Source organism: Carassius carassius, chromosome 36 (assembly GCF_963082965.1).
Source record: "Carassius carassius chromosome 36, fCarCar2.1, whole genome shotgun sequence".
NCBI classification, from domain to species: Eukaryota; Metazoa; Chordata; class Actinopteri; order Cypriniformes; family Cyprinidae; genus Carassius; species Carassius carassius.
In genome coordinates, this window is record NC_081790.1 from 28,314,737 (window position 1) to 28,342,493 (window position 27,757).

Here is a 27,757-nt window from a genome sequence, read left to right on the forward strand (position 1 = left end):
CTCATGAGATCACGTTGGACGGTCAGAGGGAGCGAGAGGTTTATTTGCTAACATAGAAAGGGTCACTTTCAAACAACTCGGGCAGTCAAGTATGCAATGACTTTAACAGACTGACTTCTAACACAAAGCAACATCTCAGGTGTTCATAATGTACTCTCTCTGAACATGTAATTGAATTCAAAGCCTGCCAAGAATATACTGTTTAGCATGCTTAGACTTTTCGACTTTGCTGTTCATCTTGCCATATGCTTTCACCTTTTGTGTTTTATCACACAACTGGCAATTTGGCAAGTCAAATGAACGAGAGGAGTGAAGGCGCTCATATGCAACTGTCAGACTGATAAAGAAACAACATTTATGAGATTACAAACCTGTGACATTCCCTAGAACGACAGCATGTGTTCTTTATATGATGCACTCTAGCCTATAAGTGCTATAAATGTAAACAGACCCTAAACTGGGACCAAGCGCTAACCTCTTTCACTGTAAAAAGTGGAAACCTGCAATTGTGACCATAAAGAATATCATTATACCAATTTGACTCAAAAGAAGTGTTTGTAGGTATAAATGAATGTAATTATGTTAATTCAGTTATGCTAAATAACTTTTTTTTATTTGGGCTTTCAATTGAACATGCTAATTTGACGCAACTAATTATGAAAAAAGAAGAAGAAAACACACACACACACAAATTAAAATGATTAAGGCATTTAATGCAGCTGCCCAGATCTGGACGTCATCTTACACTGATGCAGTAGCTGATGAACATGATGCAGAACGACTGATTGACTGTGCAACCGAGTCTGTGAGTGTGCAGTTATATGCCCTAAAATTTAAGATATAAGGGCAAAACATATCTTATATTTATTTATATAATATTACAAGCAACTTTTCTTCATATCTGTATGATTTCAAATGTGGTGTAAACAGCAAGTTCATACTGTTTTAGACACAGTCAGCAATGCCTGTTTTTGGCAAACTGTTCCAAACAAACTACGAGTCCATGAGCAACACACAGAAGTGATTTGTTACTGAAGGAAATCAAGTGAGCTAATGATTCAGTGAATCATTCATAAAGATTCAGATGCCTTGTTTCTGAATGAATCAGCCATTGGGACAAATCAGTTGAATGAATGACTGAATGATTCACTCATTAAGAGAGTGCCTTGCCTACTGACATTTTTAGTTTCATATTTCATAAAAAAATTAATCACTTTTGTCTTTGTTTAATCAAAATATATATTTCTAAAGCTACTTTTTTGTCATGTCTATTCTGTTCTTTTCTCATTTAACACAATAGTGACGTGGAATTATATTTTGGCATATAATTTCTCAGCCAAAACTGATATGCAATCAATTAATCAACACATCATGTAATAATTTTTATTAGCTTGACAGATTATTATTATTTTTTTTTTTAGATATTTATTTAGATGCATTTTTCTTTCAGTGTAGGACAGAAAAAAATATATAAATAAGATCAAAAAAAAGAGAGAGATCTCAGACCTCTCAGAAAAATATCTCAGATTTGCCAAAATAAGTTCTTCAAGCAGGAAAGTAATAGATTAGTTATTAAAAAAAAAAAAAATTCTAATGCTGCTATTTATTCCTCTAGACTACTTTTGTATGACAACTAGTCAAACCTGATGACATTCAGTGGCGTACTTGTAAGAAAGGTTTCACTGGCGGTTAAAGATTAATGTAAAAACAAATCCCATGAGTTACGATTTCCTCTTTCTGGTTAAAAATAGCATTTTAATTTTAAACCGTTTAAAATTGTTATTTAGCGTTTCAAATTAAAAAGCCCGGGACTGAAGCATTAGAGCTCATTTGGGTGAAAGCCATCACTTGAAACCCCAGACCGATACGTCATGAGTGAGAGGCATAGAGAGAGATAAACGCATTATACAAGGACTGTCAAAGTCTCTAAAGCGGATGTGAGGATGCGCTTTCAGAGGAGATTAGTTTGTTTTGGAGCTGATTGTTGAAAGCGACAGTCTGGACTGAGCATGCTCTGTTTGGCCCTTCAGGCTCAGCCTTCTCTATGCAAGCATCTAAAGGCTTCAAGCCTCAGATGATGCTAATATACAACAAAGCCTGACTTAAAACAGTTGTCCTAATTTGTCCTTTTGATTTATATGCAAATTCTTCACACACAGTTTTCTTTACTAATTAGGCCAAAATAAACAAGTTTGGCAAGCAGTAACATCAGACTCGAGAGCGCCTGAATTTTCTGATTAAGTGGAAAATTGTTACTTTTAACATGAAACAAAGTCTCAGCTTTCAAAGCCTGTCAATGCTATCACAAAATTTGGTTGGTTTTGTCACTCGTTAAAGGGGTCATACAATGCCTTTTTTGGTGTATTAGGTGTAACAGAATATGTTGACATGCTTTAATGTTAAAAAAATACACTATTTTTCAAATACTGTATATTATTGTAGGTCCTGTATGCCCTGTCTCTCTCAAACGCGTCGTTTTCTACAAAGTCCCTCCCTCTGACAAGCACAGTCTGCTCTGATTGGCCAGCCGACCCAGTGCATTGTGATTGGCCAAACACCGCAAGCACTCATCGGAAACGTAACGCCCCTTTCCATAGTCACGAACTTCATCTTTCAAAATAAATGTAAAGTCAGTTAATAATGTCCTTAGTTTTACCATCAGTTCAAGCCTGAAAGAGGAAAAGAGTCATGACAGACACAGTGATGAAGCTCGTGTGTGTTTGCAGAACACAAGCCATGGACGGTAAAGACTCCACTGAGTGACGCTCTCTCTCTCACACACACACACAAACGAGATGCGCAAAACTCCGCATTTGAACAGTCAATAGCCAATACTTATTAACAAATCATACTTCAAGTAGCTGATTCAGAAGAGCCAGATTGTTGTAGCAAACTCAGAATGAGCTCCTCTCCTAGATTCATGAATATGGTCATCCATAAAATGCGTTGCTGTTCTGTTGTAAGTAATCTTAAAGATTCCTAAAAGGATCTACTTTCTGAAGAACAAATAAAGTGCTTTTGCTTTCTTCTTCTTCCTTTGCGTGAACATTTAGGTGGCATTACGCAAATATTTCCACATAGTGACATAGACATGTGGGGGCGTGTTTAAATGAGGCGTTTTACGAGGCATGGCAGAGTCTTAAAGGTTTAGTTCACCCAAAAATCAAAATTATGACATTAATAACTCACCCTCATGTCGTTCCAAACCCGTAAGACCTCCATTTATTGAAAATTTATTTTCGATGCTTCAAAAAATTCTAACTGACCCTCTGATGTCACATGGACTACTTTGATGATGTTTTTCTTACCTTTCTGGACATGGACAGTAGACCGTACACACAGCTTCAATGAAGGGACTGAGAGCTCTCGGACTAAATCTATAATATCTTAAACTGTGTTCCGAAGATGAACGGAGGTCTCACGGGTTTGGAACCACATGAGGGTAAGTTATTAATGACATAATTTAGATTTTTGGGTGAACTATCCCTTTAACTTTGATAAAGAATATCTCTTTGGACTTGAGACTTTAGTCTTTGCAACTTTACAGATCTTCGTTATGCACCACGAGCTTGTAACACTCAAATTTAAATCGAATTATATGACCCCTTTAATGTGTTGCAACAGATCGCTGTAGATGTCTCAGTTCAAGCAGCACTTGAACTAATCATCTCTTCTTCAATCTCCTAAATTATATATGCAGCGGATTCAGGCACTTATCTTTTAACAGCAAGTAAAGATGTAGTGAGAGATACTGTTCCACCCACATTCCACTGCTGTTAAACTGCACAAATGATTTAAAGAGTAGCATAAAGGTAGTTCACACACATCGTGTTCTGTATTGCAAGTCTCCTGATGCCATAAAATAGTGAGGAACAGGTCTAAATGGGAGTGAATGGCTTCTGTTCTGCTCTGCTTGTTCAATTGAGAATACACTCAGCACCATATATAGAGAAAAAGGCACACACTGCACTTAAATTTCATTGGATTGTTGTCATTTGAAAATGTATAAATCTAATAATGCACAGTTTTCTTGAAAAAGCAACAGCAATGCTTTTCTTTGCAAGTACTAATGCTAAAATGCAATGTGGGTCCACTCAGTGCATACATATGCATCACATTTGAGCTTTCTCGAGACTCTTGCAATGGAGAGTGATGTTTATGAGGCAAGGGACTTATGCAGGAACAGGGTACAACATGGCATTCAATTCAAATAGCAAATACTTTAATGTGATGAATCTCATGGGAGCAATAAAGTTAATGAAGTGGCCATGTGACCTGTTTATTCATCATTGTGAAAGAAGGATAGAGACACTTTTAGGCTCATTAATAATAAAACGAAAACAAATTGAAATTTAGCATGCACCGCTCCTGGATATTACTTAAAAGAAAAAAAGCTGGTAATAATTGTTTTGATGATTATTTACTGTGGTGGACGAAGTACACAAATCAAGTTCTTGAGTAAATGTACAGAAGAACATTAACTGAGAGAAAACAGAGTTGACCATTGAATTTTCACCAGTAAGAAAAAAAGTGTTTTAAAGTTTCTTGTTTTGCAGAGCGTCACAGTTATATATGACCTGGCCTGAAGTTAGGAAGAACATTTTAAGAACATTTTTCCTAATGATTTTTTTCTTCTCAAACCTCGCCTTTGGTGTAATAACACCCCTGGCCAAAAGCCCCCAGAGGGCATCACTTCCTGTCACAGTGTCTGGGTTGTCTTCCCTGGGTTTCCACTAGGTGTCCTCCTTTCTCACGGTGTCTGTCTCCTTATCACTTCCTGTTCCCTTATTTGGTCACCTTCCTCCTGTTTAGTAATTGATTGTTCCCCACCTGTCTCCTGTTCCCTCATTATCCTTCTGTGTATTTATACCCGGTCTGTCTGAGTCTGTGTTACGGAGTCCTTGTTTAATGTTTGAAGGTTATTCATGTCCGTCACTTCTTGCCTTGCCTTGCCTTGCCTTGCTTTGCCTTGCCTTGCCTTGCCTTGCCTTGTCTTCGTGTCTTGTTTATGTTTGGATTTGTTGGATATCGACCCCTGCCTGGACTGTTTATTCTTTGGATTGCCCCTTTAATAAATACATACCCGCAATTGGTTCTCTCTCCGTGTTTCCTATAACACCGAACGTGACAGAAGGACTCCGTCATTCTAGGAACCAGTGGTATGTCGTTTTTCCGTTCCCCAGCCAAGATGGCGGAGCGGCGAGCCAGGTATCTTAGGTTGACCGCCCTCCGCCAAGAGGGAAATGAAGTGGGTGCCCTGGCTCAGGTGTTCTGGTCCCTGGCCGAGGGCATGGGCTACAACGATGTGGCCCTCAAAGACTATTTCAATGGCGGGCTGGATGATCCAGTGTCTCAGGAGGAGATGGCGCAGTTAGAGACACTGGAATTCTGGGAATTCGTGCGCTACCTGCAGCATCGGCTTCGGTGGGATGCCCCAGCCACTCCTGTCTCTTCCGGCGGGGTGGTCGTCAGCCCAGCACCACTGCCCAGGATGGCAACCAGCCAAGCGCCACAACCTAAGATGGCCGCCAGTCCAGCACCACTGCCCAGGATGGCCACCAGCCAAGCGCCACAGCACAAGATGGCCGTTAATCCAGCGCCAATGCCCAAATTGGCCACCGTTCCAGCGCCACAGCCCAAGATGGCCGCCAGCCCAGCACCAATGCCCAAATTGGCCACCGGTTCAGCGCCACAGCCCAGGATGGCCGTCAGCCTAGCGCCACAGCACAAGATGGCCGTCAGTCCAGTGCCACAGCACAGGATGGCCGCTAACCCAGCGCCAATGCCCAAATTGGCCACCGGTCCAGCGCCACAGTACAAGATGGCCGCCAGTCCAGCGCCACAACCCAAGATGGCCGCCAGCCCAGCGCCACAGTACATGATGACCGCCTGTCCAGAGTCATGGCCCAAGATGGCTGCTTGCCCAGCGCCGCTGCACAGGATGAGAGTCACAGCTGACCCTCCGGAGTCGAGTCAGGTGCCAGTGAACTCTCCAGAGTCGAGTCAGGTGCCAGTGAACTCTCCAGAGTCGAGTCAGGTGCCGGTGAACTCTCCAGAGTCGAGTCAGGTGCCGGTGAACTCTCCAGAGTCGAGTCAGGTGCCGGTGAACTCTGCAGCGTCGAGTCAGGTGCCGGTGAACTCTGCAGCGTCGAGTCAGGTGCCGGTGAACTCTGCAGCGTCGAGTCAGGTGCCGGTGAACTCTGCAGCGTCGAGTCAGGTTCCGGTGAACTCTCCAGAGTCGAGTCAGGTTCCGGTGAACTCCCCAGAGTCGAGTCAGGTTCCGGTGAACTCCCCAGAGTCGAGTCAGGTTCCGGTGAACTCCCCAGAGTCGAGTCAGGTTCCGGTGAGCTCCCCAGAGTCGAGTCAGGTTCCGGTGAGCTCCCCAGAGTCGAGTCAGGTTCCGCTGAACTCCCCAGAGTCGAGTCAGGTTCCGCTGAACTCCCCAGAGTCGAGTCAGGTTCCGCTGAACTCCCCAGAGTCGAGTCAGGTTCCGCTGAACTCCCCAGAGTCGAGTCAGGTTCCGCTGAACTCCCCAGAGTCGAGTCAGGTTCCGGTGAACTCCCCAGAGTCGAGTCAGGTTCCGGTGAACTCCCCAGAGTCAGGGCTGGTCACCGCTGATCCTCCAGAGTCAGGGCTGGTCACCGCTGATCCTCCAGAGTCAGGGCTGGTCACCGCTGATCCTCCAGAGTCAGGGCTGGTCACCGCTGATCCTCCAGAGTCAGGGCTGGTCACCGCGGATCCTCCAGAATCAGGGCTGGTCACCGGTGATCTTCAAGGACTGAGTCAAGTCACCGGTGATCTTCAAGGACTGAGTCAAGTCACCTCTGATCTTCAAGGACTGAGTCAAGTCACCTCTGATCTTCAAGGACTGAGTCAAGTCACCTCTGATCTTCATGAACAAAGGCAAGTCACCAATGATCTTCATGAGCACATACAAGTCACCAATGATCTTCATGAGCAAATACAAGTCACCAATGATCTTCATGTACAAATACAAGTCACCAATGATCTTCATGAACAGTGTCAGGCCACCACCAATCTTCTGGAGTCCAGTAAGGACACCAGGGGATTACCAGAGTTTCGTCGTCCCGTTGGTCCAGCCGCATGGAGGTCTGCTTCGCCTTGGGGGGCTCTGGTCCTGACCGCATGGCTGTGGTGGTCTTCTGCTCCGCCCTGGGGGCCTTCCACCCTGACCACACGGTTGTGGGGGTCTTCCGCTCCGCCCTGGGGGGCTTCCGCCCTAACCACACGGGGGTGGTGGCCTTCTGCTCCGCCCTGGGGGGCTTCTTTGCTGACCTCACGGTTGTGGTGGTCCTCTGCTCCGCCCTGGGGGGCTTCCGTCCTGACCACAGGGGTGTGGTGGTCTTCTGCTCCGCCCTGGGGGCCTTCCGCCCTGACCACAAGGATATGGTGGTCTTCTGCTCCGCCCTGGGGGAATCTGGCCCACCTTCCTTCTGCTCCGCCCTGGGGGGCTTCCGCCCTGACCACACGGTTGTGGTGGTCTTCTGTTCCGCCCTGGTGGGCGCCACGTGATATCATTATGGACTTATGTTTTGTGTTTCTTGTTTCCTGTTGTGTTTTTTGTCGGTTCCCCTCTGTTAGTCTGGCCCTCCGTCCCTCCCCCTGGACCTCCTCCAGTCCTCCTCCCTCCTGGTATCCCTGTTTGGTGTTTACACTTCTGTTGTCTGTTTCCCATGTTTCCTTTCTGGCCCTCCGTCCCTCCCCCTGAGCCTCCACCTGTCCGCCTCCCTCCTGGTCTCTGTTTTGTGTCATGTCGTGGAGCGTCTGGGAGCCGCTCCGTAGAGGGGGGGTACTGTCACAGTGTCTGGGTTGTCTTTACCTGGGTTTCCACTAGGTGTCCTCCTTTCTCACGGTGTCTGTCTCCTTATCACTTCCTGTTCCCTTATTTGGTCACCTTCCTCCTGTTTAGTAATTGATTGTTCCCCACCTGTCTCCTGTTCCCTCATTATCCTTCTGTGTATTTATACCCGGTCTGTCTGAGTCTGTGTTACAGTGAAGTGAAGTGAAGTGAAGTGAAATTCGGCCAAGTATGGTAACCCATACTCAGAATTTGTGCTCTGCATTTAACCCATCCGAAGTGCACACACACACTGTGAACACACACCCGGAGCAGTGGGCAGCCATTTTTTTTATGCTGCGGCGCCCGGGGAGCAGTTGGGGGTTCGGTGCCTTGCTCAAGGGCACCTCAGTCGTGGTATTGAGGGTGGTGAGAGAACTGTACATGCACTCCCCCCACCCACAATTCCTGCCAGCCCGGGACTCGAACCCACAACCCTTCGATTGGGAGCCCGATTCTCTAACCACCAGGCCACGACTTCCCCCCTTACAGAGTCCTTGTTTAATGTTTGAAGGTTATTCATGTCCGTCACTTCTTGCCTTGCCTTGCCTTGCCTTGCCTTGCTTTGCCTTGCCTTGCCTTGTCTTCGCGTCTTGTTTATGTTTGGATTTGTTGGATATCGACCCCTGCCTGGACTGTTTATTCTTTGGATTGCCCCTTTAATAAATACATACCCACAATTGGTTCTCTCTCCGTGTTTCCTATAACACCGAACGTGACACTTCCCACTTTGATAATTACTGTAGTTGCCATGTTCTGATCATCACATGCTTTCTTTCCCCAAATGTAATCTATCTAGGTGGCTGAATAAAAGTATTTGGACTTTATATAAAAAAATTACCTTAACTTAGCATGAGCAAGCTTGTTAGCTAGACAGTTAGCATCAACTACCAATATTTACTTATTTTCAGTATGGTTATTAATAAAAAAAAAATCATATCCGTCTACTCTGTTAGTTAATCAAGACAATATAAAAATGCATGCTGTTGATAAACAAGATAAAAACAGATGTCACATTGGGCTAAATGCGTAGCATTTTAATAAAACTGTTAAATGTATCGCAGTTATTATTATTATTATTATAATTTTTTTGAGAAACACTGATGTTGTCTTCATTCAAGCATTTCAATGGGCTTAAATAGATCACTCTTTACAGCAGATTTAGCTCACAAGCAACTGACAGTTTTGACCTAAATATGATTTTCAGTTACAATAATTAATCCTAAAATTCAACATTAGTAACTTACTTTGGTTACACTTTATTTCGATAGTCCACTTTAGACATTCTACTGACTATAAGTAACTTTGTAACTACATGTCAACTACATATCAACTAAATCTCAGAAATTTGCAACTACATGTCTACTAACTCTCAGAGTAGACTGTTAGGGTAGGTTTAGGGTTAGTGTTAGGGGTAGGTTTAAGCTTATTATAAGTTGACAATAAGTTGACAAAGAAAGTGTTAGAAGATATTAAGCAGACAGTCTACTAATACTCTACTAACTGCTAGTTGACATGTAGTTTCAAAGTTACTTACTGCTAGTAGAATGTCTAAAGTGGACTATCTAAATAAAGTGTTACCCTTACTTTTAGCAACATCAGTCGCGCGCGCTCACAAGATCTTCTGGTTCTTACTTGTGAATTTAGTTCACTGGAGACTCGCACTCATTTGAATCAGTTAGTTGTCAACTCGAGAACAGCTGCAACTGGATCATTCTAATTCGTGAATGAATCGTATGGTGCGATTAAAAATAATCAGTTCGTTCTTGAATCAGACACACTTCTGCGTGTCGGAGCACGTGATATATTATAAGGACTAACGATATGTAAAAAGTAAAAAGGTACAATCTTATGCTTTGGAATGTAGATGTCAGAACTATTGTCTTGTCTGTGTGTCTTTGCCCCAGTGACTGCTATGGTTTGTTAATTGGTTTCCAGGTGTGTCTTGGTTTTTCCCCATGTGTTCCATGCCCTAGTTAATTTAGTCATTCCATACACCTGTGTTTCCCCAATTATCCTGAGTTTTTGAGTATTTGAGTTCATGTTTGTCGCAGATTATTCATCTACCCGTGTATGTCCTGTGTTCCTGTTTTCTCCTTGAATTTCTATTGAAATTAAAAGAAGAGTTTTGTGCATGCCATGTTTCCTCATTCCTCACAACACACATATTGTGACAGTAGTGAAGTAAAAGTTACTCAAAATAAAACTATTACAATAAAGTACAGGTACTTGAAAAATGTACTTAAGTACTGTCCACCACTGATTATTTATAAGATGGTATAACATATTATAAGGTTTTTTTATTATGCATTATGCATTAATTATAATGCCTTAAGAATACCCTTATATGCATTAAATATGGGCTTCACAGAAAGTGTTATTCTGGATCTGGACTAACTTCTAGATCTGGGATATTTTGTGAATGTTTTGAGTGAACATAATGCTGATTCTGTAGTTCACTGTGACAGCATTTATGTTATGAATGTACATGTGACTTCATACATCAAAAAAACTAAAACAAGTCTCCACGAGCTGAGGGTGATCATTAGGAGTTCTGTCACTGACACTGCAAAAACACCTCCCAGCATCCCTCCATCCACCAGAGATTCATTTGTACACCTTTTGGTGTTCTGATGGTGGACACGCTCAGCTGCAGAGGCGTCCCGCTGCGCGCCAGGCATCAGTCAAACTCTCACACTTTGTTGTGGCACTCCAGCGGCCTGCAGAGATGAAAGACGCCTCTCCAATGCAGTGTGCTGTTGCTGCTGTTGTTTGGTTTGTTTGGATCAAAGTTGAGCTGAACAGTGACCCGAGGAAGCGTCTTTCTGTTTAATCACAGGCGTGAACAGAGAGAAGGACGTCCTGTTCACAAGTATCAGTACGGCATTTAAAGATGCCTAATTACACGATATGTGAGAGATAATGAAGGCACACTTTGTCAGTCAAACTCTGACTTTTAACTAACTATTAACTATGATTTTTGCCCTTAGTAAACTCCTAATTCGCTGTTTATTAATAGTAAGGTAATTGTTAGTTGTGTACAGTATGTCGTGGATAAAATATGATCATGCAAAATAAGACATTTGCTTATAAGAACTAATAAACTGCCAATATGCTAGTAATATGCATGAAAATATGCAACTAAATAATAGTGAGATCCCTAAACTGAAGTATTACCTTCATCTGAAGACTTCAAAAATCGAATGAAATATACAAACAAAAGTATAAAAACCAAAAAGGTGTAGCTGACAGCCTTCTTAATCTCCTGAGCTGTGAGCTATAAACTGAATTTAACCTTCAGGATTAAAAATCACCATAAAACCAAGTCCTGACACATTACACATGCTGGAATACACAAGCGAATCCACTGTGACATTCAGCGTGGTGTTCCTTGCGAACTCCCTGCTCTCTGTAAACTGGATTAAAGGTGCTGTTCGTCGACATTATTCTTTCCGTTTTTGATGAGAAATACTTTACAGCTCAAATCTCTTCAGACCGCATGCCTCAGCTGTGCACAAATGCACTGCACTTTATTATTATTTATGAGGTGGAACATTGTCAAGTGCTTCTTGTGCTTAAGAATGACCTTCATTTAGTTTGAGGCCATAAACCTTGACCGACTCCCTACACGACACCACTACGGATCACAAACTCGTTTTGTGGCGTTATATCGGCTAAACACAGCAGTGCTGAGTTTATATGGTGAATAATTATGAATATGTCTTGTATTTTGTCTTGTTTTCCAGCAGACACATCCTGAAAAACCTGTATGAGTTTTGTTTCTGCCGTTGAACACAAGATATTTTGAAGAATGTAGGTAACCAAACAGCTGACAGTAGCCAATGACTTCCATAGTATTTTTTTTTTCATACTATGGAAGTCAATGGCTACCAACATTCTTCAAAATATCTTCTTTTGTAAAAAAAAAAAAAAAAACACATGGAACATCAAATAATGACATAATTCTTATTTTTGGTAAACTGTCCCTTTAACCTTCTGGCACGACTGATCCTTACACACATATTTGTTTAAACTATACTAGCCACAGATGTTACGAATGTTGATGAATGATACATCTTTGAAAGTGTGTTAAGCATCAACATCCAGTCTCAGATTCATTATGCTTCAGCAACAGTAATATAGCAATATGGGTTTGAAATACAAAGAAGAATCTACATTTCAAGACTTTATGTCTTCATTATAAAACAGCAATCGTGAGATGAATCCAATCCGTCACACTTAAATTGTTAAAGCATCAGTTTAAGCATGTTGAAGTACTGAATCTATGAAATATTGAAATATAATCCACTGTTTAAATCAGATGTGCTTGAATGATCTGCAACTCAACTTGAGAATTCAATCTGTGGCGGATGGACTTTTTTAACTTTTCTTTTTTTAAGACACTAAACATTTATGTCTAATATATATATATCATTCGTAGCTGTCCAATATTGCTCTAAGCTCACGGTTATATATACAAGTTTATTTGTCTGATTACCAATATGCAGAACTGATATTTATTTATTTTACTTCTGTTTTTGACGTAATTATAACAAAAACACTGAAATGAAAAACTACACTTTTATCAATGCTGTAATTAAACTTTCTTCTGTAATTTCAGTCATCTTAAAAATGTTACATTTAATCTTCATATTACAACAATTAAAACACTACATCTTTTTATTTATTACAACAAATGCAGCAACACTAATATTAACAGTAGGCAAAATAAATGAACATAGTCTAAAGTTTAAATAAATGACAGGGCCATCTATAAACGCCACTTATCAGTGACTTTAAAACTGATTATCGGATCATTTCTTGATGAATTATTGGTTAATTCATCAAGTAATTATTGGTTAATATCAGAGGTTTTTAACGTTTACAGAGAATAGCTTACTTTCACATAATGAAGGTGAACAGGACTCAAAACATCTCTTAAAAAATGACCCCTGAAAAGTATGTTTGGAGAAGCAGCAGATGCACTGACCATCAGTACACACAAACACTGGACACTCATGTTTGCAGCGCTACATAGAGGAACATGCATCTAACCTTTGAAAAAGCATTCTTTGCTGTGGACCACATAGATTCTCCTCCGCTGCAGGCAAGCGGTGCGGTACAGCTCGCAGTGGTTTTCATAAAAACGTCCGTCAGAGCCACACACAGGCACAAACGAATTGTGGCAGCTTTCCTGGCACACACACTCGGCACGGCCTGTTACTTCCCTGACTATACACTCCCGTCCCCGGCCACAGTATGTCCTCCTGCACGGACCCCCAGCTGTAGAGAGATAAGAGATAACATCAGTTTATGTGTGATTCATCAGCCTGTGAAACAATGTCATCAATCCCTGTTTGCTTTCATAAGAATGTCATAAAACATGCTGCAGTCATGACATCAAAACGTACTCGGTTACTAAACGTAACCTCGGTTCTCTCTAGAAGAGCGAACGAGTACTGGGTCTTAGCTAAGACGCTACGGGAAAAGTCTCTTTTCACGAAATACTGAAGCAAAAAATTATCCTTAATTTTGTATTTTTGTAAAGCGCATTTGCAGCAGTGCACAGCCATAGGCGAGATGGCTCGTTCGCTCATTGGCTTGTTCTGCGGCAACTGCACAGCCTATCGAGCACAGGCTGATGCAACATCAGACCAATAAGGGCGCTTCGCGCCCTTCTTGCCACTTCCCGCCGAAACGGGTGTGGCCCAACCTATAAAAGGAGCTTGAAAAGGCTGACTCACCTGATTTATTTCATCGCCGAAGCGAACCAGAGTGAATCGTACGCACGGCAGAGAACGCAGTACTCGTTCGCTCTTCTAGAGAGAACCGGGGTTACGTTTAGTAACCGAGTACGTTCTCTTACGAGAGCTCTCTATTGCGTCTTAGCTAAGACGCTACGGGAACCCAATGTAAAACGCCGTGCGCGCAGGGATCACACATCAATAAACCTGAAGCAACGCCCAGGATTTACAGTGCACAGTCACCTGAGGGACTCACAGAGAGTCCAGGACAGAAAAGGGGGAAAAAAAGCCCTCCGTCCTATATCTAGCAGCATCCGTAGATGCGGCAATATGACATCACACAGCCGAGGCAAGGCCTGACCAATGTGGCAATGCGGGTCTTACGCAATACTGCCCATATAACAGTCGGCAGCGCATAGCGCTCGTGAACGCAGAATTCCCCTCAGGGCCCTGATTCGACTATACCGACAACAGCCTTGCTTGTAAGGCGGGGACCTCCAGGTTATAGAACCTGATAAATGTAGACGGCGAGGCCCAACCTGCCGCCATACATATATCCTGCAAGGAGATCCCAGTAGACCACGCCCACGACGAGGGCGACGCCTCTTGTGGAGTGTGCTCTGACACCGGTGCTTTCCCAGCAGTGCTAGGATGCTTTCGGGGCTTCTGGCTTCACTGCAATCCTCTGCCGCGGCTCCCGCAGCGCGGGGCGACGGCTTGAAGAGCGAGAATGGGGTCCCGAGCTGCGTTGCTGACGCTGTCGCGATGACGCAGCAGGAGGCGGTGGGGTGTGACTGAGAGCTCTGTGGGGCCGGTCTAGAGTGGCTAGCTGCAGAACTGGAGCGCTTCGGCAAGAAGTGCTTGAACGCCTGTGAAGCTTTCTGGTCCTCGGCGAATCTCTCCACAAACTCATTGACGGAAGATCCGAAGAGGCCGGCAGGAGTTAGCGGCGCGTCAAGGAACGCAGCGCGCTCAGACTCCTTGATGTCAGAAAGTGTCAGCCACAAATGCCTCTCAGCCACCTTAGCGGAAGCCATAACCCGTCCCATGGCCTGTGAAGCGGACTTAGTAGCGCGGAGGGAGAGATCCGAAGCACTCCTCAGATCCGGTAGACAGATCGCTTCAGGTCCCATCTCATCCAGCTTGCGGAGAAGATCACCCTGGAAAATCTGTAGCGTAGCCATGGTGTGTAACGCAGACGCAGCCTGCCCAGCAGCAGAGAATATCCGTGCGAGCAGCGATGACGTAATGCGGCAGGCTTTGGATGGAAACGCCACCTTAGTCAAAGGTGGGCATAGGTGCGCTGCTATAGCCTGTTCCTCCGGCGGAAGTGACAGGTAGCCTCTGTTCTTAGCACCGTCCAGTGTGGAGAATGCTGGCGAAACGGATGAGCGGATTCTCGCCGAGAATGGAGCGTCCCAAGCTTTCGCCATTTCTTCGTGAAGCTCAGGAAGAAAAGGGGCGTGCAAAGGGGCGTGCTTTGAGCTTGAGGAAGAGCGCTCATCCGGAAGATAGCTACCATCCAGCCGGGAACGTGAAGGGGGCGCTGGTGCAGACCACACGAGGCTCGCCGCGGCCAGCGAGAGTACACGCATCAGCTCCTTATCAATATCCCCCCATCTGCTGGGCCTCTGAGCAGCGGGCGCGAGATCCACGGAGCTCGCCCAACCCTCACTGCCCGAAGCAAGCAGAGAGCACGTGTCTTCTTCCTCCGACGCGGGCCTGAGATCCACTTCCTCAGATGACGCGTCGGCAAGCAGCGGACGCTGAGCATCGGGAAGAGATGCAGGGGAGGCCGGCGAAGCGGAGGGAACCGGCGAGCTCGGCCGAGCTGGAAGCGGTTCTGGTAGGCGCTGCGAGCGGCGCTTCTTACGGCGCTGCGGCGCACCGGATGATGCAGGCTTCGAGAAGGATGCCAGGCGAGTCCTCAGAGTCACCATAGGCATCAACTCGCAATGAGGGCATCCGCCGTCAGCGAGCGCGAGCGCTGCATGGTCCTCACCCAGACAGGAGACGGAGATGACGTGACGATCTCCTTCGCTGAGCGGGGCTCTGCACGAGCCGCACGAGGGCATCTTTAAAAAGACGCAGCTCTTTTGTGAATGTGCGTCGCAGGGCGAACACACACACAGGATATAACAGAATAAGGATGTAAAGGATATGGGCGCCGGATAGCGCAGCAGGAACGGCAGTGGAAGGCGGCGATGCCAGCGGCTTCAGGATGGCTCGTCCTGCTGATATGCTCTTCCAGACGGCGCTTGCTTCCTCGTGATCCAGCGATGCGTGAGCTTCGCTGAAGAGATGAAAAATCAGGTGAGTCAGCCTTTTCGAGCTCCTTTTATAGGTTGGGCCACACCCGTTTCGGCGGGAAGTGGCAAGAAGGGCGCGAAGCAGCGCTTTACAAAAATACAAAATTAAGGATAATTTTTTGCTTCAGTATTTCGTGAAAAGAGACTTTTCCCGTAGCGTCTTAGCTAAGACGCAGTACGAGAGAGCTCTCGTAAGAGAACCTGGAAAACTAATTCTCCATGCACTGTAAAACAATTGTTATTATTTAATGGGAAAAGACAGTAAAACTTCTATGGTAAAAAAAGTTAATTGGATAACAGTAAGTTCTCTTATTATATTGTGATAGATTCAACCTCATAAATTGACAAAATTCCCATATTAATGACTAAAGTCTGATTACCCTGTATTCAGCACTGTGCTACAATAATGTGAGGAGCATGTATGTTTGCAATTCTGAGAAAATTGTTTATATGTGTGGTTAGTAAAAAAAAAAAAGTATATTTTAAATAACTAAAATAAGGCCATGAACCACATACTAAACATTTATTCACATTATATTAGTAAATACAACTTTTTTAACTGTAAATTCAAGTTTAATCTTTAAACCCTAAAATATTGCTACTGTATCTGTACATATATACTATAAATTTCACAGTTTAAAATTTCATATGGGTTTTTACACCTGTAACAGGAATTTAAATGTTTTCAGTAAAACAAGGTCTCTGGTAATGTCAATTAATGGTGTCAAGTAGCCACACCCAAACTGAAAATGCTCAATTTGATTATTTATGTTTATTCTTAAAAATATATGTTTCTTATAATAAATACATAATAACATTTGGCGTGTGAGTGTGTGCAGTTTATGTTGTAGAAAAAAAAGTCCCAAGTTACATTTACCATAAACCATATTTTGCTTTTGAATGGAAAAATCGATTAAAAAAATGTCAATAGAAAAAATCTGAAGGCAAATTAGTCTTCTGGATTTTGGATCACTGCTGCATCACTATATAGAGACACTCTTCATCAAAAATAAATAAATTAATTAAAAATACAATAAATAAAATAAAAATAATAATAAAAATTTCTTTCTCTGAATATCCTTTTTTGATCTCACATTATGAAATGAAACCTGTAAACAATGAGTTGCTATCTGCTCTACCATGAATGTTGTAAAACAAAGACAGAACAGCATGTTTGCGATGCAGTTTGGACACACTTTGGTTCACTCTTTCCAGAACCGCAGGAGCGCAGTAGGGGAAAACTCCTGCTGGACTCACGCACTGGATTTCGTGCTAGCTTATTGTCCATGCCAGTTTTAGTACTTTCTTTGGGCGACAGCTGGTAGGCAGGATATGATTCCCTATTAATTCCTGACTGCTGACCGAGAGCAATGGAGTGGCAATAAACCCGGATCCCAGATCTTTGTATACTACTACTCAGCATACTACATGGGCATCACAAGGGTACGCACCATCAGGCAGGAGAATGCATTGACTGGTACAGATTACATGGTGCCAAGCAAAAAATAATAGGCTACTCTGCAAACTGTTGAGATCTCGTGACTTGGGTAACATCACTACGTGATTGTATGTCATATTTCCAGCAAAAATAACTATTCTGTGATACATACCATTTCATATAAAATTTTGGTCATATTGCTGCATTATTTAATTAATAGATGGATGCTGCTGTGACGTGCTCTGAAAACAATAGGGGTAATTTGGGTTAAAAACATATAAATACTAGTGATTTGGAATAGAAAATGCAATAGTAATAAAAAACACATGAGTTTTGCAACATTATCCAATATAGTCAAACTCAGCACTGCATCATCTTTTACTTTCAGTATCTCTGTAAATCCAGCATTGAACTGTCTTGTCAGCAGATCTGGAGTAAAGCAAACAAACAAACAGTTTCACTGACGTGATTTGGAGCTCTTTACTTTATTGTGGCACAACACGACTTAAAAACAACAGAACTCATTATAATCAGCAGTTGTGTCTATGCTGATTGTGGCACAGATTGACACAACAAATCCCTGACAGTAAACTGATGTCCTGTTCTACTTCATTTGCTCGCATCCGATCTAGATACGGTGTTAAGATTACGAGGAAGGAGGGCAGTTCAAAGACTCTCCTCAGAGGATCTCTATGTTTTTTATGAGGGTGATCATGTGTTTACATCGCTTTAGTATTTCCTCTCCTCCTCCTACAAGCGTGAATCAGTGGGCGTGGCTAAAAAGATTTTCTTCTGCAGAGTTGCTCTTTCATCACAGTATGATGTCATAATGTTACAAATTTTGAAAAGAAAACATTTTTTTTAACTTGGTTTCAATAAAAGCAGTTTTAAAAATATTGAGAAAGTTTTGAGTTTTGAAACTCACAACATGTTTTTACTGACCTGTTTCATGTAAAAAAAAAAAAAAAAAAAAAAAATCGAGGCGAATTTGATTTCTCAGTTTATGACACCTTTAAAGCTCACTGAACTTTTGGAGATATACAAACTTTATTTTTTGCAAGTAACAAGTAAAATAAATGTTGTTGAGGCATGTGTTACTCAAACAATAGGTATCCAGTGTAGTAAGTTAATGAAGTTTTCTTCGCTCTATTCCCAAAATCAGCTAACAATCTAAAAAAAAATACAAAAAAATATGCAAGCGTTGGAACAGATGTTCTTTATGACCTTGGTTAATTTTACACTTCTGTGATGTGCTCTACTTAAAAAAAAAAGACTGCACAAAGACAGGGTGATTGCATTGGTTTTATATGGCAATATACTTCATCATCAAAAAATCTAAGGAGGAGATTTGGTTTATTTGCTCTGTAAAACACTTTCTACACTTAGAATGCAAATTGACTTCATCCATGATATTACATCTGTTGATTTCATCTCATGTGTCGATTATGTTGAGTATTATTTGGTATTCAGTCTTAGGCTGATTGGACTCTGGTGTGACTCTCTAATTTCAACAGATCTGATAAATATTAAATAACATGACATGCAGCCAAAGCTAACTTTATTTTAAGAAAAACACAGTCACACAGTCATGCTTTCTGATTCTTGCACAATAATGCACGGGCCAACTTTTAATGCTCTTATGGGTTTTAAATGAGAATGGCTAAAGGTAATAATAGAATCTGATCAACAGGGCACAAAATACGTGCCTCCCCTCAAGCCTGTGTCATTTGGTTTACTAATTATTTACCGCACATCCATAAAGCAACAGCAGACAGGAACACCCGGCCCAACATCGTGACCTTCTTCCTCCGTGTCAAGGTTGGAGACGATTACCGGATCATTTGTATTCCCTGAGCATTAGAATGAAGATTAGGTGCTTAGTTGAGCTCTGCTCCTGTGAAAATGATTTGCTCTTCTTGGGACGCCTGCTGTCTGACCGACTCTCGCCTTATTCCAGCTCTTTCTCTGCTCCAAGTTCAACAATCTGGTCCAAAACACAAATGCTCCTTTTACAGCACTATTAGCAATTCTGCAGAGACGTCGTCCTCTTTGCAATCATGGCATGCGCTCGCTGACAATTCCCAACTGCACTCAGCACTGATTTACTTAAGGAGCTAAAGAGTTGATTTGTAATCCATTCAATGTGGGCAGCGAGACAATGGTGATACATGAATCTTAAAGGTTCCACCGAAAGCTTTCAAACCCTGCCAAGCTGCTCAGCAGACGAGCTAATGCGTTTGTTTATCATGACCATTCTTGGGATTGTTAAGAAGCTGCAAGCCATTGCTGGTCCATCAGCAATCGCTCCAGGCCTGGAGGAGAGATGCTCAAGCATTTCATAGGAATCACAGAGGGAATGTTTGCAAGTATTATTCCTCAGCCGTGGATTGCTCTGGATCTAATCCCATTGTCATCAAGTAAATGTGACTAATTGATTCCTTTCATGAGGAGTCGCTCAAGAGCCACAGTGGTGTAATCCCTGAAAGCTCACATTATTCCTCTCTGACATTAACCACAGACCACCCTCCAACCTCCAGGGTACATGCATTGTAAAGTTCTGCCAGAAAGAAGTCGGCTTGTCGAGTTACTCAAATGATGAAAGTTCAATTTTGGAGTGTAATCAACTATTCCCTTTAAACCAGTTGTTCTCAACCAGGGGGCCTCAGGATCAATTAAAATGTTTAAATCAATATATTATAATATTAAATTATTAAATTAAATTATTAATATGTTAATATTAATTAATTCAGTACATCCATAAAAAGTAAAAAAAAAAAAAAAAAAACATTAGCATGTATATTGAGGAGGCTACAAAATGGTGTTGGAAAATTGACCTTCAATTCAAATATTTACAAATTCAAAACATTAATTCAAACCATTAAATTTGTCATCATAGAGGCATCTAGTCACCTTAATTACCAATTAACTTTTATTCATGAGAATTTTGTCTTAATGGGACGGGACACCTGAGAGTCCCAGGACAGGGAAATGTGCATCTGATGGTTTAAGTAATTATTTGTATTTAATTATTATTTGTAAAGTTCAGTAATTAAAAGCATGTACAATTACTTGCATTGGTTTAGGGCCTGATTCACTAAATGCAATAATTAGATCTATGCTGATGCATTGACACATGAATAATGCCACACTTTTCTTCTCCATCATCTGCCGTCATGATCACTGGAAAGTGCACACAGACATGCCTTTCAGTTACTTAAATACTATTGAGTTTTGTTAATAACTTGCAATCTGTAATAAGCCATATAAATAAAGCATGTTTGCATAGAAATTAATGACAATTGCTTGATTTGGGGGGATTTCCACCAGGTAAAAAAAAATGCTGAAAAACTCAAAGTTATGACATAAGTCATAATAACGAGATAAAAAGCAGAAATTATGACTAACTGATTGAACATGCAACTTCATATTCTGGGCTATATTCTGCTTGTCTGTAAATGCTATATGCTTTATTAATAAGGTGTGAACTTGGTCCCCCAAACTCCCAAATTCAGAATGTCCCGTTCATCAATATAGATACACACTATTCTGTGCCCAATGTGTTTACAAAGTCATTAAGTCCATTTCAACTTGTAAAGTCATAATTTTCATAATTCAAACATTTTATCTAATAATTTAACTTTTTAAGTCATAATTATGACTTCAGTAAAACATAATTTCGACTTTTTATTTAGCAGTTATGACTCCAATAAATGTGTATATTAACATCAGCTTCATCCCATCTGTACTTTGAGGTATGAATGACATTGGTGGGTGTGGTGAGGATATTCTGGTCACATGACACTGCCCTCTCAAAGACACTGTGATAAATAAATAAAGAAAACTGATTTGAGAAAACCCATCAACTTATCTTCAGAGATATTGGATTTATTCTTATTTTTATTTTTTGTGAAGTAGATGAGCATTATTGTAAGGCAGTATGTCATGGTTGAATCTCTCTCTGAGACCAGCCACAGCAAAATGGTGTTGACAGCGCAGGATATATCTGAATATTAATGCAGCGGCACTCTGAGCATGTGCTGCTTTAATTCTGCTATCCTCCAGTGTGCTTCTCTGTTTTCTCTCTTCTGTATTTCAATTGGCCACACATGAAGAAATTCCTATTCTCAGATCTGTAACACTTCAGACAAGTGTGCAAATGTGAATGTCTGGCTGAAATGTGACTACAGCTGTCAAAACTAACATGTTAAGTGTGTAATTGTTTTTTATTAAAAAAAAAAAAAAAAAAAAAAATATATATATATATATATATATATATATATATATATATATATATATATATATATATATATATATACAATTAATGCAGCATTATTTGGCTGGTGTTATATAAGACTATATTAATACATTTTGAAGCACAATAAGATGCAAAAGAGAAGGTTTTTTGTTTTTTTTTATTCAATCCGCAAACCCTTCAGCAGTCCTTACATTAAGCCCAGCTTCGAACTAGTGTTGTTTTTTCCTTAAACACTAATATCACAATAGTATTATGTATCTATGTGTTTGTTTGTGTTTGTTTGATTTTTATATTACTATTTTTAAGATTTATTCTTAAAACAAGAACTAACTTTTTTATTATTATTTAATTAATTGATAGGTTTTCAAAAAAAAATGTAATTACAGTGAGATGAGACTTTAGTCATTTAGATGTTTGTAAGAAACGGAAAAAAGCACAAATGTCAGGGCATGACAAAACTTCTCCAGAGGGTTATTGCATTTTATGACGTTGATATAAAAAAATATGTATTTTTTCTCTTCTCTTTTTTCAATATGTTATGTTTAATGATAACTTTAAATCAATTTAGATTTGAAAAGTGGCCTAAAAGTAATCTAAAAAGTATAGAATACGTTATTAACAGTTTTCATCTTGTAATCTGTAATCAGTAACGGAGTACAATTTGTAGGTAATCTACCCAGCTCCGTTTCTGAACATATAGGATATGTATAAGACAGTTTGTACAATATTTGACTTCACATTTACATGTACAGCAGGTTGACTACTTTGAAATAATCGAAATTGTTATAATGAATTGGTCAAATGGTCTGTTTGTTTTTTTTTGTTAGTTTTTTTTTTTTTGCATGCAAAAGTTACAGATTGTCATGAGAGTGTGCCTGTTCAAGTATGAGGTCTTCAAACAGACAGACAGATTAATAATGACTTGATGCTTTGACTCTTTGTTCCCTTTCAGTCGGTCACTCTTGACGTCACATCGTTGATGAACAAAGAAATGGGTTCTCGCCAGAGAGACCAATGCACTTCAAGTGTAACTAAACGAGCCAATGAATATTGGCATCTGGCTGCCACACCCCACAGTGCGGGTATAAGAGGCAGCAGGTGCACCGCATTCATTCATCCTTTCGCTTCAGAGCACAGCAGTAGTGAATCACTACAGCCAGTTGGGTCTTCAGATCAACTGGGAAAAGAGCAAACTTGTGCTCACACAGCATGAAGGAAACACAGGGAAAATATATATTTCAACAGTGTCTCTTGCAGTATTATAGTTGGGTAATTATACTGTATATAAAATGCAGACATCAGGGAGCCGCTATTAAGATGCAGGGCATTGAAACTAAAAAAAGAGCAAACTCGTGCTAATGCAGAGGATCGCGTTTCTCGGCATGGAGTTGGATTCGGTCAGCCAGACTGCAAGCCTCACCCAGGAACGGGCTCAGTCCATGCTAAACTGTCTCCAGACTTTACCAGGCAGGACGGTGGTCCCACTGAAGTGAAGTGGATTGGTATCACAGGAGAGATCCCAATTCGTCGGTCATCACCGACATGACGTCTCAGTTCCCTCCTTTTGGGTTACATACGTAACCGAGATGTTACTTCACAATGTGAAGCTGATTTTACACTGCCATTAGACTCATCATTCATATGTCATGAATAAATTCTTATGTCATGAATAATCTGATCTTTCACTGACAACCATGATGCATAAACTTCCTCACCAATCAGAGAACATAATGAAATAAAGAACAACAGAAGATAGAGTAAGAGACATTTCTGAGAACCGTTGCCATTCATACTCAATGTCCTGGATAAAATATGACTTCCAAATGAAGCAAGGTCAAAGTGAATGTCAGAAAGAGTGGTGAGCTACAAACTCAAGGGCCGTGACTGAGGCAGAGTGTGTGTGTGTGTGTGTGTGTTTGACAGGTTGAGTATTCTAAAGATTTCAGATGTAAACACACAAACCCAAAACCAGCTCCATCAAGCCAATACCGCAGCACTTAACTCACTGGGTGGCCTGATAACACTTTATTGATCTTCAGATTGCCTCTCCATCTGTTAGCGGCATGCAGCTGGTATGTAGTATGCTTTACTGCATCTGTGTGTCGCATATCGCAGGTGTGGAGGAATGAATCACAGACGAGAGCAGTTACTTTGGTGAAAGACTAGTTGTGGTACACAGCTGTTGTGACCAGCCTATTTTTCAAGCTACAAAATTTCCTAGATTACAGTTCACATATTCAAAATCAGAATCTATCTATCTAATATTGTTCTTAAAAGAAGAACTAGTGATTTGCCAGTGCAGTAAGAACACAAACTTAAAATATAAACCTGTTTTAAGGCTGCTCTGATATTTTTACAGGAAAACATGATACACTTTCTTAAAGGTGCCATAGAATGCATTGACAATATTTTAAATTGTCCTCTGAAACATATACATAGAAGGTATGTGGCTTAGGTGAGGGCAAAGAAAATCTCCAAAAACAGTTTTACATGTCCATTTACAACCCAAGGATTTGTCCCTAGAATGAAATGGTCTGTTTTTACCTTATTTGGAAAGGTCATGAATAATAATGTGGAGCTATGCTCTGATTGGCTCTTTCACAGTGCGGCTCATTTCAGCAGGAAGGAAACTATATAAATGAAGAAATATATTTCAATACTGTCTCTTGCAGTTATATCATTGGGTAATTGGGAGCCACTATTAATATTAATATCGAAATTTGCGATCGCACGTTCTCTGTGTAAACTACAGCAGCAGTACTAACCACACATTTTACAGGATCAGATGCTTGTCAGTGGTGCTCAGGATCTGTCAATCATTCGCCATCATTCTCAGTCATCTCTCCTACTCTGTTTATGTGGTAAGTGAAATCTTATGTACTGTAATGTAACAGGCTACCACTAGCAAGCAGCTAACCATGTCCATTTAGTGGCTCACATTATTGTATTAGAACATGCATTATTTGTTTTCTGTGCCTTTCTGAATACAGACACCAACCCATCCCTGCACATCACATCACAACACATAACTTTTATTTCCAGGATCTGCCATTTTCGCTATTATCCTCACTTGTTTCTCCACACCTGCAGAACTTCTGATGATTCAGCTCTGCAGGTTCGGCTGGCATAAAACATGGACAGGCATATGCAAATGTTGGAGGCGTTACTATTAGCAGGGGTGCATTAGTGGTCCGCAGGTCCACATGTGTTACCAAAATAAAAAAATGTGTTATATAAATATGTTCTGACAGCGCATTTGCGTACCAACATGGTTGACAGCTGTTAATACACAATTACCATTTTAGATCACAAACTGTACTATATAAGTTTTATTTTCAACCTTAAAGCATAAATCTAGGCTATGCAATGCGGTTTTCAAAGCACAATGCAAAACTGTGACCTTCATCCACTGACGCTCTTTATTCAGCAGCAGCGCTAAATCTGGAAGCGCGGATACTTACTTGCCAAAATAAAAGCCTGCTTTTTAAGTCTGAATATGATGAAAACGCTTTTATTTATTGATTTTTAAACGCTTTTATCCAAAGCGACTTAAAATTGGGGAATACATAAAGCGATTCTTCTAAAAGAGGCAAACAAAGAAAGTAGTAGTAAATATTAACATTTTATTTTTACGTTTACTATAAAATAAATGTATTTGTATTTAATAGTAGGACTGCCTTTTATTTTAATAATATTATCACGCACTATTATTTAGTTTATTTATTTATTTAAACTAAATAAATAAACTGCAATAATATTATAACTATAATTAATTCATTTTTTATAGTTATATTTAATGGGTCACGTTATATGCAGTGTGAGGACCAAACCAAATCTCCAGGTTCTCTTATGAGAATTATGTGCACCCCTGACTATTAGTGATCCCAAATGTAACTTCACAGTCAGTCAAAGCTATAAAAATAGCAAAAATAATAGCAGTGAGAACATATATATAAAAAAATTTATGATGAAGACAAGTTTCTAAGAGGTTTAATGTGATCTTTATATAACAAAAAAGCTTGAAATATATTTTAATAAACACCAACCCCAAGGACACAACATTTCAAGAATCATCCATATATTTTATTTATTTTATTCAAGCACAAAACATGCTTGGTCCTTATTATATGTGCTCAAACACAAACTATGTGCTGGAAATTATTTTTGATAAACATTTAATAATTCACTCTGCTCTGGAGACATTTGATTATATTTTCTGCATGGTTATTTATGTGTCCTTGTAAACCGGCTGGTGGCTTAATATCAATTCATCTGCAGCAGCGCTGACACAGCAGCTCCTCTATCTAGCAGCGGACCACCGTCCCACGCAGCACGAGACCAAGGGCACCTTCCCGCAGAACCTCTGACCCGACAGGAGCTCGTGATGATGCCTTTCCTTTCCGTAACATTAATATCATACTGCAGATTTTAAAGGCTGCAGGCCAGCTGCAAAGGCAAGATAATCACTATAGTCAAATTACACTGAATAATGATTTGCAGACTATTAATACTGTAAATATGAGTAATTTATCAATATCAAGTTATGCGCAAAGGAATTTAACCAACGGAAACCTCAGAGATTTTACTCAAATCAGTTAATACACTAAAAGACTAACTGCTTTTAGTTATTGGGGATCCAGTTGTCTAATTGTCTATACAAACTATTACATCCTGAAAGAGATTTATTTTGTTTTAAAGAGTATTTTGGCTTGACATCAGAGTGATCAGAGTGCACATACTGGATTGCTTTACTCATAACAGAAAATATGAGGCATATTTTAAAAAGTGTGTGTGTGTGTGTGTGTGTATGTGTGTGTGTGGAGAGAGAGAGAGAGAGAGAGAGAGAGAGAGAGAGAGAGAGAGAGAGAGAGAGAGAGAGAGAGAGAATAATATAAATGTTTTTGCCTTTGGCATAAGAAATGTTTTTGATGTCAAGTCAGATGTTGAATCAAATTGGACCAAACCACAATTCTGAGAAGAGAAAAAAAAAAACTAAATACAATTTGAGAAGAAAATAATATAATATTATTTTTAATACAAATATTTGCCTGTGACAAATTTGAGTTTTTTTGGTAGTCGTTACATGGCTTTGCTGCTCATTTGCAGCAAATAGCTCCACTTAATGCTATTTGTCACACAAGTCACCAAAAATGTCAGTTCTGATCAAAAATAAATGAGGTCCTGTCACTGTAAATCACTGTCAGTGTGGATGTCATAACTGAATAACAATTTATCAGTCAGGTTAGGGTTAGTTTTCAGTGTCAAAATTATACATATAATAATAAACGAACTGATTAGAACAACTTGCAGACTACTTTGAATATTGAAAAAAAATGCATATAAAGTAAGCATGTGATTTTATTTTATTTTTGTATTTAATTTACTACAATCAAATGAATAAGTGTGATCATCCTTTGCTTTTGAAACATCTCTCTCCTACCGTATTTGAACACAATTCCTAAAATCATTTCAACAGGAAGAGATGTGGCTCCTCTATTGTTCTCAGCTTTAGTCTCAGTTGATGCAAGACAGACTCAATGATCATTTAAAAATCTCATTGGTTTATTGATATAAATGAAAAGGGAATGTTTGGAAAATTAACATTTATATTTCAAACTGGCATAATTAACCAAAGTATATACATAACTATATCAAATATATGTATTATGGCCCTCTATTTTTTCGCCAGCACTTAACCAACTAATACTAGCACTTAAAAAAAAAAAAAAACCTAGATACATGTTCTGTACTATATATATATATATATATATATATATTATTGTTTAACAATAATTACTATTTTAAATTCTACACTCTATATTTTCAGTATTGTCTGTTTTGGTCAATTTCACAAACGAATATAGTTTTAATTAAAGCCACAGCAGAACATTTATCTCTCAGCAAAACAGCAGTGATTCGTTACTGAATAAATCCACAGGTTTTAACTAATCAAATGAGTCAATGTTTCAGTGACTCATAAAGACAGTCACCCGCTGTGTTTCTGAGTGAATCAGCTGTTTGAATTGATCACTTGAATAATTATTTGAATGATTCACTCATTACGAGAGTAACCTGCCACCCACCACCTACTGGTGCTTTTAGTTTCATATTAGAGCATTATTTTTAAAAAGCTGCCCTTTTGTGATTTCTATT

At 40.4% G+C, this 27,757-nt stretch overlaps 1 protein-coding gene across 1 annotated transcript in view; it reads right to left on the reverse strand.

Moving 5' to 3' along the window:
- Positions 1-27,757, reverse strand: part of fstl4 (follistatin-like 4) — a 207,519-nt gene that overhangs the window by 121,815 nt on the left and 57,947 nt on the right. Inside the window, exon 4 of the mRNA XM_059526879.1 lies at positions 12,914-13,141. Coding sequence (XP_059382862.1) covers positions 12,914-13,141 — 228 coding nt within the window. The remainder of the gene's footprint in view (positions 1-12,913; positions 13,142-27,757) is intronic.